General features: G+C 46.6%; 1 protein-coding gene across 1 annotated transcript in view; it reads right to left on the bottom strand.

The window, feature by feature from the left end:
* The window catches only part of LOC144121831 (focadhesin), a 283,349-nt gene that overhangs the window by 200,768 nt on the left and 69,943 nt on the right, over nt 1-12,638 (bottom strand). The window contains exons 11-14 of the mRNA XM_077655244.1: nt 9,362-9,466; nt 7,359-7,573; nt 2,600-2,726; nt 1,046-1,104 (exon numbers count right to left, since the gene is read on the bottom strand). Coding sequence (XP_077511370.1) covers nt 1,046-1,104; nt 2,600-2,726; nt 7,359-7,573; nt 9,362-9,466 — 506 coding nt within the window. The remainder of the gene's footprint in view (nt 1-1,045; nt 1,105-2,599; nt 2,727-7,358; nt 7,574-9,361; nt 9,467-12,638) is intronic.

Here is a 12,638-nt window from a genome sequence, read left to right as displayed (position 1 = left end):
GTATGTCGATCATTGTTCTAAGCTGCGTCCTTCTGAATGTTTATTTTCATTCTATCTCTGCATTTATACAAAACGCATCACTATCAGTTGCAACTTGCAGTTCTCTAACCCAACCTGTGGTGCCAACAACAACCCTGAACAAATATCTGTGTCCCGCCCACAGGTGCCTGACGCTTCTGTGGGCGCAGAAGATACCTGCACTTCTTGCAAAACAAAATTGAACTCTTTCTATCACACTGTACTATTAGTACTGCTAACGCAGATTAGTCGCATCACATCATATTGATACAGGCCACTGTGAGACAAGAAGAAAAAAAGCGCCTGCATCCGTGGAGAAAGAAGATGTTTCTCTCCCGCTCGCGCGCTCGGACCACTTCGGCACCGACACAGTTTTGTGTCTCGTCTCCGAGGGTTCTCCTTCGAATTGCTCGTAACAATATGATCGCCTGTGCACCTTTTTTTCATTTCCAGTACGGTTAATGCCAGCTTTACCTGCCCTCCAAGAAGCAGTGTTGACCGTGACAAAAGTCAGCACCGAGCCAGTCAAGGCACCTCTGTTTCACAGGAAACATTACAAATGTCCCCACAACATTACAAAACATAGTACAGGATGTGGAACCAGCAGGATGATTTGTGCAGAACAGTGATGAAGCACACGAATACTAGAAGGACAATGACAACTTCATTACTGTTACAAATTTGGACATGAAACTGAAGAGCATCAAGTTAAACTTGCACTTAAGTCTTTCTTTCTTAGCATTTAGCCGGATTCCCTGTTTGTACATTGATGATGATTGTCCAAATTTTTTTAAGGTACTATCCTTAGTTATATAGCACTTGACACCAGAGCTATCAAGCTCTGCAGATTTTATGCAGATATGCAGATTTTGTCTCATCCTGCAGGGTTCTGTTAACTGCACAAACTGCTTAAAAGTGGCTTCCTTCTCATTAAACCAAATTGGCTGCCAGCCCAAGATTCTAGAAGAATGCATGGTGGCTCCTGCAAAGCACCTCTAGCTTGCAAAAAGAATGAACGGGGTCCCACCTGTCGTCTTTCCACAACTTTGGCACGACGGACGAGAGAGTTGTCTTTACATTCACCACCTGTGGAGAAACAAACATACACTGAAAAAAGAAAGATTGCTGAACCCAGCTCTGAAGGGCTTAACTGACCCCATTAAATGCTACAGCATTTGTTTAGGCCATCTCCCCAGAGAAATCACAAAGTTAAATTTTAAATGAACATTTGCAGTTAAATAGAAAGCAGGTGCTTGCATAAGACAGTCAGCAGAACCCACTGGCACACGGAGAACAAGCGTTGTGCTCATACACATCTTACCGTATATATTCTTGTAAGGACCGCAAGTTTGTTTTTTTTCCGCTTTTGACAGGTTGCTGTGCTAACAAGGAACCAGCATTTTTTCATAAAATTTTTCCAACTATAACGGAGCTCTGATTACATGTCCTCCTTTTATGCTGCAACACACACTTTTATGACAAATTTGCACAGCCCCTGCAAATCCGTCAAATACACAATGCATTGAAAGTGCGGGTGATAGGACACATGCCAGACGACCAGCACAAATTAATCGCACGGAGTAAAACAGGTTGCTATCAGTTTAATGGCAAACGGATTCTTCGAAGATCCGGTGCTTGACTGACAGTAATGATACCTTGACCAAGGGTTTGGAGTGGCACTCCATGCATATGACCTGCGGCCATCAGTGTGAGGTGGCATATTCTCCTGGCCTGCTTTTCCGCACACTTCACTGTTGAAGCCCTTGCGGGAATCAATTACACGTTCATTTTAATGAGCGTTATTCTGCGATGGAGAACTAGTAACAAGGTTAGACCTTTTACGTGGCCAGGTTCAAAGCATTTTCACTGCAGTTTCGATGCAAAGAACTCCACGCCTAGTGACACCAGACTGCTACGATGCATGCGTTGCTGGAAGGAAATGCACCTTTAGTGCGTGTGCACTCAATCTACCTTTTGCACAGCATGTTTTGTCCTTTCAAGTGTGAATGCTGAGCACACGCAACGAGTCAGCAGTGCTGAGATGCCGTGTCTTTGCTGCTCCAGGCCGAGTTCCACACAAGGGATGACGCATCCATGGTTGTATAGAGCATCGCAGGCAGTTCGCGTCTATTGACTCCCAGTGAAATGTATCATAAGGGCAAAATATGCAAACATAAAATAATTCTTTTCGCTGATCTTTTTTTTATTTTTCTAATTATCGACCACCAAGTTGGATGTGCAGTGCTTACTAGGGGGTGGCCCTTACATGAGTACATATGGTATGCTCCACCCTGTTCAGAACCTAATATTAATTGAATACAGATTGAATTTCAACTATTGCAATTAAACTACTGATAAATTTTTTCACTTTATTTATAAAACCATGCATGCATAGGGGTAGGGGGGCATCACAAATGGCACATGCTGACGTAACATAGAAATCTGAACACAATGACACATGTAACACCAGTAAGTTTATGGTTGAATGATCTCATCAATCAAAACGGTTCAAACTTGCCAGCAGAGTTGCTCACTGGTGGATGTGCACTGCCTCTACTAGGAAGTGAAAGGCAAGCCCTACCTCAGCAGCGCACAGCTGATGGAGGCAGCGCAGTGCCAACACCACTGCTGCACCTTGGCGGTCGCCATGGCAACTGGTCACCAAGGAAACCAGGGGCCTCAACAGGTTGGCTCCATGCTGCGAGGCACTGCACACACACACACACACGAACATTGTGCCGTATTTATGCAACTGTAAGTCGGCTTGAATGTAAGTCGACCCCCCCATACCGTATGTCAGGAAATAAAAAAAAACTTCAAGGTCACTTAAGCTTGGCCTTAATAGTAATAGTAGAAACCGACAGCATTATCCGGCCGTCGCCACTTATCATCAGCCGCTATGGGCTGCCATGTGTGGGTGTGCCCATGGCCTCAATACAAAACGAAAATGTATTAGTCACTCGACTACTCATGCACAATTGCGCCATCATCCTCACTAGCGCTGTCGTCGTGATTGCTGCTCCGGTCCCACAGCTCGTCGTTCTAACGTCGTTGCACAGCGAAATCCCGCACTTCGCAAACAGCCGCACCACAACATCGCGTGGAACAGCTGAAAATTTTGTCTCACTGCAGCTGCCACACCTGTATCAACTGTTGCGAATGTCGAACTTGCGGCCCGGCGCACAGTTCATTTCTTCGGCGTAAAAAATGACAGCCATCTTGAATGTAGCCGTGAACGAGTGCCGGACGCTTACCGCACCTGGAGCACAAATGACGACTGACAAAGCACTACATCAAAAACCTGTAAAATGCGGCCGGCAGTCATCAAATGTGTCCGAAACTACACGTGAGCGGCGTTGTCTTTTCCTTCAGCTACCGACGCTCCCCGGCACCGCTGCATTTCCGAGTGGAGGTGTAGCCGCGATTGGTACAGCGGCCCTTTCATCAACTATTGACACTTCCTTGAGTGCCGAGTGTGCAGTTGAAAGTAAAAAAAAAAAACAGAGGACACTTAAGCTTTCCCTTTAAGAGTAGAACGGAGTAGCATTATCTGGCCACTGCTGCTTATCGGCAGCCACGTGTGGGGAGGATGCGGAGAGGGGTGTCGGTTTTCTGCTTATCAACAGCCACCATTGGCCGCCACGCGCAGGGAGGGAGTGCCGGTTCTGCGCGTCGACATAGCAGCCACCAAGGTCAGCATCAAGAGCGATGCGATGGAGCCATGCAGCAAAAATGCAACCACGCTGTAGCATCCCTGATATCTTGTTTGTGTGGCCTTCGTATATGGTGTCATGCTTTGGTTTCGATTTCAAGCCGACTCACCCCCCACTTCGGATTTCCAAATTGAAAAAATAGGTCAACTTACAGTTGTGTAAATACGGTACACGTTTCCATCATTCGCGTGCGCCCAGTCACCAGCAGCTCAAAAACAAGAGGACTGCGCTGGATTACAGCGGCCACTGTAAAAACAGCACGAAAGCGTGCATTCATGCCAAGACTTCGCTCGCTCTGTGTGCCCTCTTCACGGCTGCTGCCTCCCTTTTACCAGCAGATGTTCACGTAGTGGAGAGGCATCGCAGGGCATTTAGGACATGTGAACAGTTGTGATAGCCGCAAACCCTTACAAATTCCAGAGAAGCATGTTGCCCTTACTGAAAGTAAAAAAAGAATGGTAGAAAAAAATGTACAACTTTTTCATGCACACTTCCCAGCTACTACGCTTCCTGGCTGGTACATTTCTTTTCCGCGCTCCCATGAGACACCTAACAGCGGTATTCTACTGAAGCCACCTTGTCATTATTACCAAAAATAGAGCTCTGATAGCAACAAAACGTCATGATAGTGAAGGAAACGTGGCGACATCGCTCGTTGATTGCTGCAACTGCGCCTGATAACTTATTTCTTTGGCGGTCAAGACTGGCTCATTGCTTTCTTATAAAACGTTCTTTCGTCGCAAGTGCACAAGCACCACCGAAAGAAGTACCATGAAAGCAGCGTGGTAAGCACAGCCAAGAATGCAAAGTCTGATAATCAAAACAGGGTAAACCAGATCACAGACAAAAAATTCAGACAGAAACGTAGCCACTGTTTCAGGCCATGCTCAACTCGAGGCCTCACTGGCTGTCGCCTGAAGGTCGCTGCCATACGCAGAAACCCCAACAGCGAGAGTTCTCAGGTGCATCTCGTGCTCTCTGTGACTAAAACCAGTGAAACCTAAGCCAACGTAATGGCCAAACGGTAGGGGTGTGCAAATATTGAAATTTTTGAATACGAATCGAATACGAATATGAAGAAAAAATGACTTCAAATATCGAATCGAATATCGAATATATGTTCAGTACAAAAAAAATTTCAGAAAATGATGAGCAAGCAAACATTGCTTCCCTTATTTTTTTCAGAATAGTGTACAGTCTTTGCAACTAAAATAAACAAAACTAGACTGCCTCAGTACTATATAAAAAAACATGTACACAGAAATGTACACTACTTCATTAGGCAGCATAACAGTATCCAAACTATAATGAGGTCATGCAAAACAAAATCCATAAAGTGACAAGACAGGCAACAAAAAAATAACATGACTATTAAACCTCGTTCATTCGGAGTTCAAAGGACCGGAAGCAATGCTCGGTTCATCCAAAGGCCTCTGTTAATAAAATCCCCCCCCCCCCCCCCCCTCGAAAAAAAAAATGCTACCGAAAATGCTGAAGATGCAGTAAGGCCTTATGAGGAGGCTCCATCGCGCTAACACCTGTAAGCCCGTGACGAGCCACCCGTTTTGGAGTGCTGGAAGAACAACACAAATGCAAGCAGGGGGCCGGGGAACACACACTGGCGCGGAGCGGCGAGGCGGTTTCTAAAAAGGAAAAAGAAATAAGCCGCGCGGAGCTGGGATTGGACTATCGGCGAATGCGCGGGCCGACATTTGAAGCTGCCGCGGGGCAGCGGTGAAGCTCAGAAACCGAAACTACGCAGCCAGGCTATTTTTTTGCCCTAGCGACAGAGGCCTTCCGATCGTTGTCACGACTGCTGTTACGCCCGCTAAAGAGGTGCACGGGTTACAATGCACCATGCAATAGGCGAGATTTTGACAGGATCACTTGCCCTAATGTGACTACTCGACGTGCGCCTTCAGGATGCTTCCATGGCATTCCGCAAGTAGGCTTTCCCGCATAGCGTAGTTTACAAAACGGCATGGCGGAAGTCACGCTCGGAGAGTTATGAAGGCGACAGGACGCATTCTTCTAATGTGGGCATTAAATATGTAACGTATCACCGAAGGATTTAAAGAAAAGTGAGATTTCGCGTTGCGATTGCTCGAAGCGGGCCGTCGGCCACCTTGTTCGCAACACGGGTGATATGTGGGAAAGCCCACTTGGGGAAATTCTCTCGAGGTGAAGCCTTGCGGCGTCGGGATGCGGTTGGTCCGCGTGACAAACGGTGGAAAATGAAGCGGATAGGACCTCTGTATTGTATTCCTGGAATTTTTAACTCGATTATCGGCTAATTTGCCCAGATACTGTGGTTTTGCCACAGTCGAATTTATGAAAGTATACGATCGCTGGCAAGTATTCGGTAATTTTCGAATATTCGAAAATTCACGAATATCAATTTTCGAATATTCGCACACCCATACCAAGGGGGTGAGTTGGTGATACATTTTTTAAGGGCAAACAGCGTAAAAGACGCACACAGAAGCAGAGGAAACACAGGACAAGCGCTGTCCTGTGTTTGTCTTGTCCTGAGTTTCCTCTGCTTCCGTGTGCGTCTTTTACGCTGTTTGAAGAGCAGCTCAAGCTGATCGACAGGGCTCGCAAGACTGCAAAGGCCGCTGGGGCCCTGGACTGAGGGCTCCACCTACGCTGCGAGAAATAACCCTTATACAATAAAGTTTTTCATTCATTCATTCATCCATTACGCTGTTTGCCCTTAAGCCTAAGCCAGTTTCTCTGACTGGAGTCTCACTGTTCTGAACACAACCAATGTCCATTCGAGTGAGAACACCGCCGTGAAAAGTGCCTCGAAGCCAACATTGGTGAAGCCAGTGCCACCAGGGGCTTTGTGGTTTTCTTTTCTTTTTTTTTTTCTCTGCAATGTCCATGTTTCCGGCCACATTTCCAGTCTTCTGATATGGCACCTGTGATCGGCCAGAGGGCTACAGTAATCATACATCATAAAAACGGCATATGCTTCCTCACGTTCATGAGTACCTGAGAGCAGATCAGAAATTTCTTAGCAATGAAGTCCCCGTTCCGTGTATAAAAATGCATACGTAGCATAAAAAGTGCGCACAAAAAGGCACAGAAGCGTACCCGACAAGAGCAGTACTGTTGTTCGCTATTTTTGCAGGCATTTTTTTCTCTGTGAGAACACACCTCAGTATCAACTCACCCAGTTTTTGTCCTCTTAATCAGATTCACTCGTGACTCAACCTTGAGAATATCTCAGAGTGCTCTCAAGAGGTGATACTGCTAGGGAGGTGTCAGGTATTCACGCACTAGCGAGTTCCCACTCCCACGCCAGAGCCCACCAGTGCTGGTGCTTCCCGAAAGTCGTGTGTGTTTATATGTCCGGGACCCCACCACCTGACAGTTTATGTGCACTGACAATTTATGTGCACGTGTGTTTAGGCGACCAATGGTGTGTGCCCGCAATAACCAGGGGCTGTAATATACCCCACAATGCATGTGACCTCTTTGGGCAGCCAGCTTCTCACTGCTGCCTGTGGTCTGCATTCTGGGGGTGTTCCTTCCCTGCTCTGTCCCAACATGTTTCGCCAGGCTCCACCAAGATTTAACCTGCTTGATATATAATAAACGCAAAGACATAATAGCAGGCACCTGTGCTCCAGGAGGATACCAATAGCCTGCGCCTTGGCTAGCACCAGGTCGTCGCCCTGGGAGGCGAAGTCGTCCCCCAGGGCCTGGAGCAACACTGGCAGGGCCTGAGGCTGCCGTACGCACAGGGTGGCGAGACCGGGCAGGCACAGGGCTGCCAGGGAAGGGTGGTGCCCAGAGAGCGCTCGCACGCCACTCCAAAGGGGGCCCAGCGCATACTGCATGCAAGCAAGCACGCCCATAGGTGCGTTAGCTGATCTTCTTGAATATGCTGTGATCTACATGTCCATATATTCCAGTTATCAGGTGTCAACAATGCTATCCCAAGAGCAATAAGTTGCTTCCACAAATGGGGCTTGGAACTTGAATGAACCTGTTCAGAACTTTCTAAAATGCCATTTATGACTTCATTCCCTGCTCATGCCGTGACACCCAAGTTTTCGTTCTCTTGCATTTGCTGTTACTCCCGACATCTACTGTTCTTTCAGCCTGTATTTTGAAACAAAAGGTTTCAAAAATACAGTCAAATCATATGATTCACTGGAATTTGCTCTGAAGCAGTTTGGTTTAACCGTAACTGCTTTTAGCAACGTTCGTTAGCAAATTCATTATATATAACATTGTAAATAACCAAGCAAAAACACCTGCACAGGGATGCGACAGACAACAGCGTTCAGTCATTCTCGTGTGTTCTCTTTAATGGCTGACTTGTTTTTTAAACTGCACTGAGCAAGCTCCTGGAAATCTTTAAATGTGTTGAAACATCTGATTTTTCTTCGTGGCTCTTTATGCAAAGAATAATGTCTGCTTTGTCAGAAAGCAGCAGGGCTTGCTGTTGCTTCATCCATCATCTTGACCACACAACACACTTGCCACAACACAGCGTAGAAAGCAGCAGGTGCAGAATTGGAAACAATGTAGGAACGGCCACAATTGTGGCAGCTGCCACAACAGCTACAGCGCACAATTTTAAAAAAGCACAGGGGACAAAAAAAATGAAAGTAAAAATGCAAAAGGCATCAGCCGGATGCCACATAGCCTTTGCAAGCCACTTGTCCCTTCTCCACTGGCACCTGACCAGGGTGTAGCTGCTGAATAGGAACACTGCAGAGCAAGGCAGGATAAACACCTGGAGTTCAAAGAGGGTGCTTTCTTTCCCTCAGTTTGCCCTCCAGAAAGGCACGACCAGGCAGCCAGCAGCAAAATTTTAAAATTCATTCGAATTAACTCAAAGTGTGAGTAACTTGGGTTGTGGCATAGGTGGTGCGGGCAGGGCAACTTCTATTTTTTTTTTCTCGGCACCTAAAGAATGTGGGTTGCATGATGCCCCTCTAACGAAACTCCACACTGCAGGATTTTCAAACGACCAATTTGGGATTTCCAACAACTGCCCATCTACTGCTGCACAAGACTCTCATGACCCAACTGCACAAGCGCTCCTATTCTGATTGATGTGCCTCAAGGGTGGCACTGCTTTCTGTGGATGGCATGGAAATTTCCTCCACTAGTTCCACACTATACTTAGAACCTGCAGGCCCTCCCAACACAACACAACACGAGAAGACACTCCAGCGCACATCGTGTGGGTGTGAAGCTGCAAGAGACTCACAGTGATAGCTGTAAGAAACAGTTTCCCCATGGTCCTATAAATGCTCTTAACCCTTCTGTCAGTGTCACAGCATGTTGCAACCAGAGACTCCCAGGTTCACTGCTGGCCGGGGCAGCAACAGGGGACATGCAGAGCAGGGAGTGGGCGCCCTTGAGAATGTGCTGCACCTGTTCCATGAAATAATTACACTCAAGGGGCCGCAACGGTACAGTATGGCACAGCTACCACTTTCGCCTCTGTGTCCTGGGGAGGGCAACAGAAGGTGTGCAAGTTTCGTTAGCGCACATCAGCATGCAAGTACGCATGGACCAAACCGAGACGAGAGCGACCACCACAGACTGTCTCCCATCTCTGAAACGCAACAACAGCTGGCCTAACAGTCAGTGCCTGTGCCCACCTTGTGGTTGGCTGTGGCAGCCAGCGAACGCAGCACCAGGGCCAGGGTCTCCGGGCAGCGGCTGCGGCCCAGCACATGCAGCAGCAGGGGCAGCACACAGGGGGCCTGCATGTTCGGTTTATGGGGTTTGACATCCCAAAATGACTATGGGGGGTGCTGTAGTGGAGGGCTCCCATTAATTTCCACCCCCCGGGGGTTGTTTAATGTGCACTGACATCGCAGAATACACGGGCCTCTAGCTATTCGGCTCCATTGAAATGCGACAGCACAACGAGGCCTGCATGTGGCATCCTGTCACCTTGGTGCCAACAACAGGTGGCCACCCAGGTGCTCCAATGGCACAGGCTACTGTAGTCATTCGCTCTTGCACCGCTCTTTTTTTTCTCTTCTCACATTGATGCTACTAGAGAACTGCAATTTGGAACAATGTTTGGATGAAGCTATTAGCTGCCAGAGTTTTCAGCCTCACAACATAATAAATACAGAGCAGTCGGTTTCATCTGTAAATTCCTCAAGTTGGCAGACAACACTCAAAAAGCTTCACCATGGTCTCAAGGTGCATAACGCCATTATTTCTGTCCCTAACCGCAGAGGGAATTCTTCTAAAGGAACATCTGTATATTTTAAGCTGTATATATAAAAGAACTTGAGACATCAGTGCCGAATACCTCACATGTTGCTTACTTGAACACAACACTAGGCTCTGTAACTCTATTCACAGACACAGAAGCTGAAATGTCATGCTATGAGCTCTGCACCTTTTTATTACTAAGCCATGAAGTTTTTAGTAAAGCTGCTAGAGTTTTTCACTGATATCTGCTACTTCCCTCCTGTCTTTTTTTTTTTTTTTTGAGACTTGTCTTTGCCTTAGTAAGAAGTAAACAAGCAGGCTCAGTTGCCTCTATATCATTGTGAGCCAGGCCAGTCTAGATGTTTCAACTTTTGGGACCACAGGAGAATGCCGCTTTGGTAAACTGGCATTAAAGACACGGGCATAGTAAAGTGAAACGCCAGTCCCATAAATGATTGCACATTTTTTCATATATAGTACTCAAGACACCCTTCATAAAGAAACAGTTACAGTAAACAGCATTTTGCCATGGCAGCACGCTTCCCACGGAATGATAATGTCACAGAAGGTGCACAGTCTGGGTCATCTCAGAGCCGCGGAATGTAGACCGAGGCTGATAGAAGGAAGCTTCACCTGCATTACTAGTGGATCATGGATAGAACAACAGATACATAACAGCATAATTGCAAGCCTACAGTCAGAGGCAAATGGATATGAAAGACAACAAACCATATCTCTTTGAGCCAGCTTAGCAGCCAAGCTTACCAGCTGTGAACAGAAGCCAAGTTCTTGGGGCCATAGCGGCAATGGGCATGGCAAACATGGGAAAAAAATAAAATAATAAAGCTGGCTTTTACCGTGCAAACAAGATGCACGTTGTTGAGAGAATGCAGTAAAAAGCAGTCAGGGGTAGGAGAGGGAAAAAAATGGGCGAACAGTAGCAGCACAGGGTAGGAGCAAGAAATGAAGGCACGGCGGTACTGTTTGAGTGTTTGAGATTTGAGTGTGTTGCACGTCTTCAACTGCTGCTCCAATGACTTTGAGGCCACGGAAGACAATGTCATGTTCACTCAAAGCTTTCGTTTTCATATATGGACTCGAAAACCCCTCATAAAGTATATTCGTGATCATTTTACATTAAGTGCAGTCCGTTAAGTCCACAAAACTTGATTGGAATCAAAAATGGTTATACAGTAGAACCCCTCTATAGTAAAGTAACTCGGATCAGCAAAAATCTTAACTATATCAGGGTCTTTACATTATCAGTTGTAGGTGATGGCATGGCTCTGACAATGCTCTTTGGCTGCTTACTAACATGAAGTGTTGGGAGAAAAGTTCAGAAATACCTTACATATAGCTGTTATCATCCCTTTATGTGATAATTAGTATTTATTGTCAGTTATGACCTGTTATCTCATTTTCGATTTCATTTACGCATTGTGGAAATACCGCATTTACATGGATACAGTGCAGCAATGAATACAAGCGAGTTTGATTCCGTGTGAAAATGAGGGCTTTGTATGACCACGGCGTCGTCTTCCGTGGCCTCAGCATCACTTAAGAAGCAGTAGTTAAGAAACGCGCATGGCACAGTTAAGCGTGGCAAAATCACCCACATGGTGCCGCTGTGCCTAGGTTTCTTGGTGTCATTATTGCATGCTTTGCACTGCCGTGCTACGAATGCTCGCCCTTTTAACGCGAAAGCGTTACTAGCCCCACTAGGCGGAATTCTGTCGGCTATTGTCGCTCAGGCCGAGAGATGGTCCCAAAAACATGACACCATGCCACCTCCTTTAACGCGCTTGGCCAAGACCAAGTGCGCTACAGGAACAGCAGATGGCGCTGTGTCTGGGGAGAACCGCAGCAATGAAGCTTCAAGGCCAAGTGTGCTGCATGGACAGAGAGGCTGTGGCCAGAGGGTGTCGCCACCAAGGCAGCTAGAAGTTCCGAACGTGTGCTGGTCTTCTTGCACAACAAACCATGCAGATGAACCATCTCGTAGAAAGAACTTTAAAGAAACTCAGCCGCTCAAAATCTAATGCATTCGCATTCTCACACGAAAGCAGTCTTAAGCGTCTCTACTGTATTTTCTTCCCTTTTCTACGCCTCACTGCACTTTTACTCGCTTTCTTGTCTCAGCAACATGCACCGCCTTCTTTCTACGCTGATAGCCAGTTTTACTTTCTCCGTGCGCGCCGCGCGCCCCACGGCCTTAAGGTCTTCAAAAAGTCGGCTTCTCCTCGCGGCTCTCGAGCTTGGCGGTGAAGCCACGTCAAAGAGTGCTGCTTTATCATATTTGATACCTATTTGCCTCGCGATGTCACCATTCCGCGGGAAGTACATCGCGACCGCCAGACGCTCTCTACTATGGCCGTGAAAAAAATCTTTACTGTAATAGAAAAAAGGTATGCAGTCGTCAACGGAAGGTGAGATCGAACCTCAGCTTCACTTTACTATGTCCAAGTTTTAACTACAACCAAGTTTACATAGCGGGGTTCGACTGTACAAAATGTGATATAATTGAAAATAAATCATTAGCATGTAATGGGATGAATAGAGCACTTTAAGTGCGCCTTTCTTAAGCTATATTAATGGGATTACTAAGCATCCAAATTAGCAGGCAGCATCCACCCATGCCATTGCCAACAACTAATATAAAAAAGATTTTTGCTGGTCCGAGCGACTAGACTATACAGGGGTTCTATT

Source organism: Amblyomma americanum, chromosome 2 (genome assembly GCF_052857255.1).
Source record: "Amblyomma americanum isolate KBUSLIRL-KWMA chromosome 2, ASM5285725v1, whole genome shotgun sequence".
Classification (NCBI taxonomy): domain Eukaryota; kingdom Metazoa; phylum Arthropoda; class Arachnida; order Ixodida; family Ixodidae; genus Amblyomma; species Amblyomma americanum.
The sequence above is the reverse complement of the archived record's forward strand: the minus strand, read 5'-3'. Positions and strand labels throughout refer to the sequence as shown.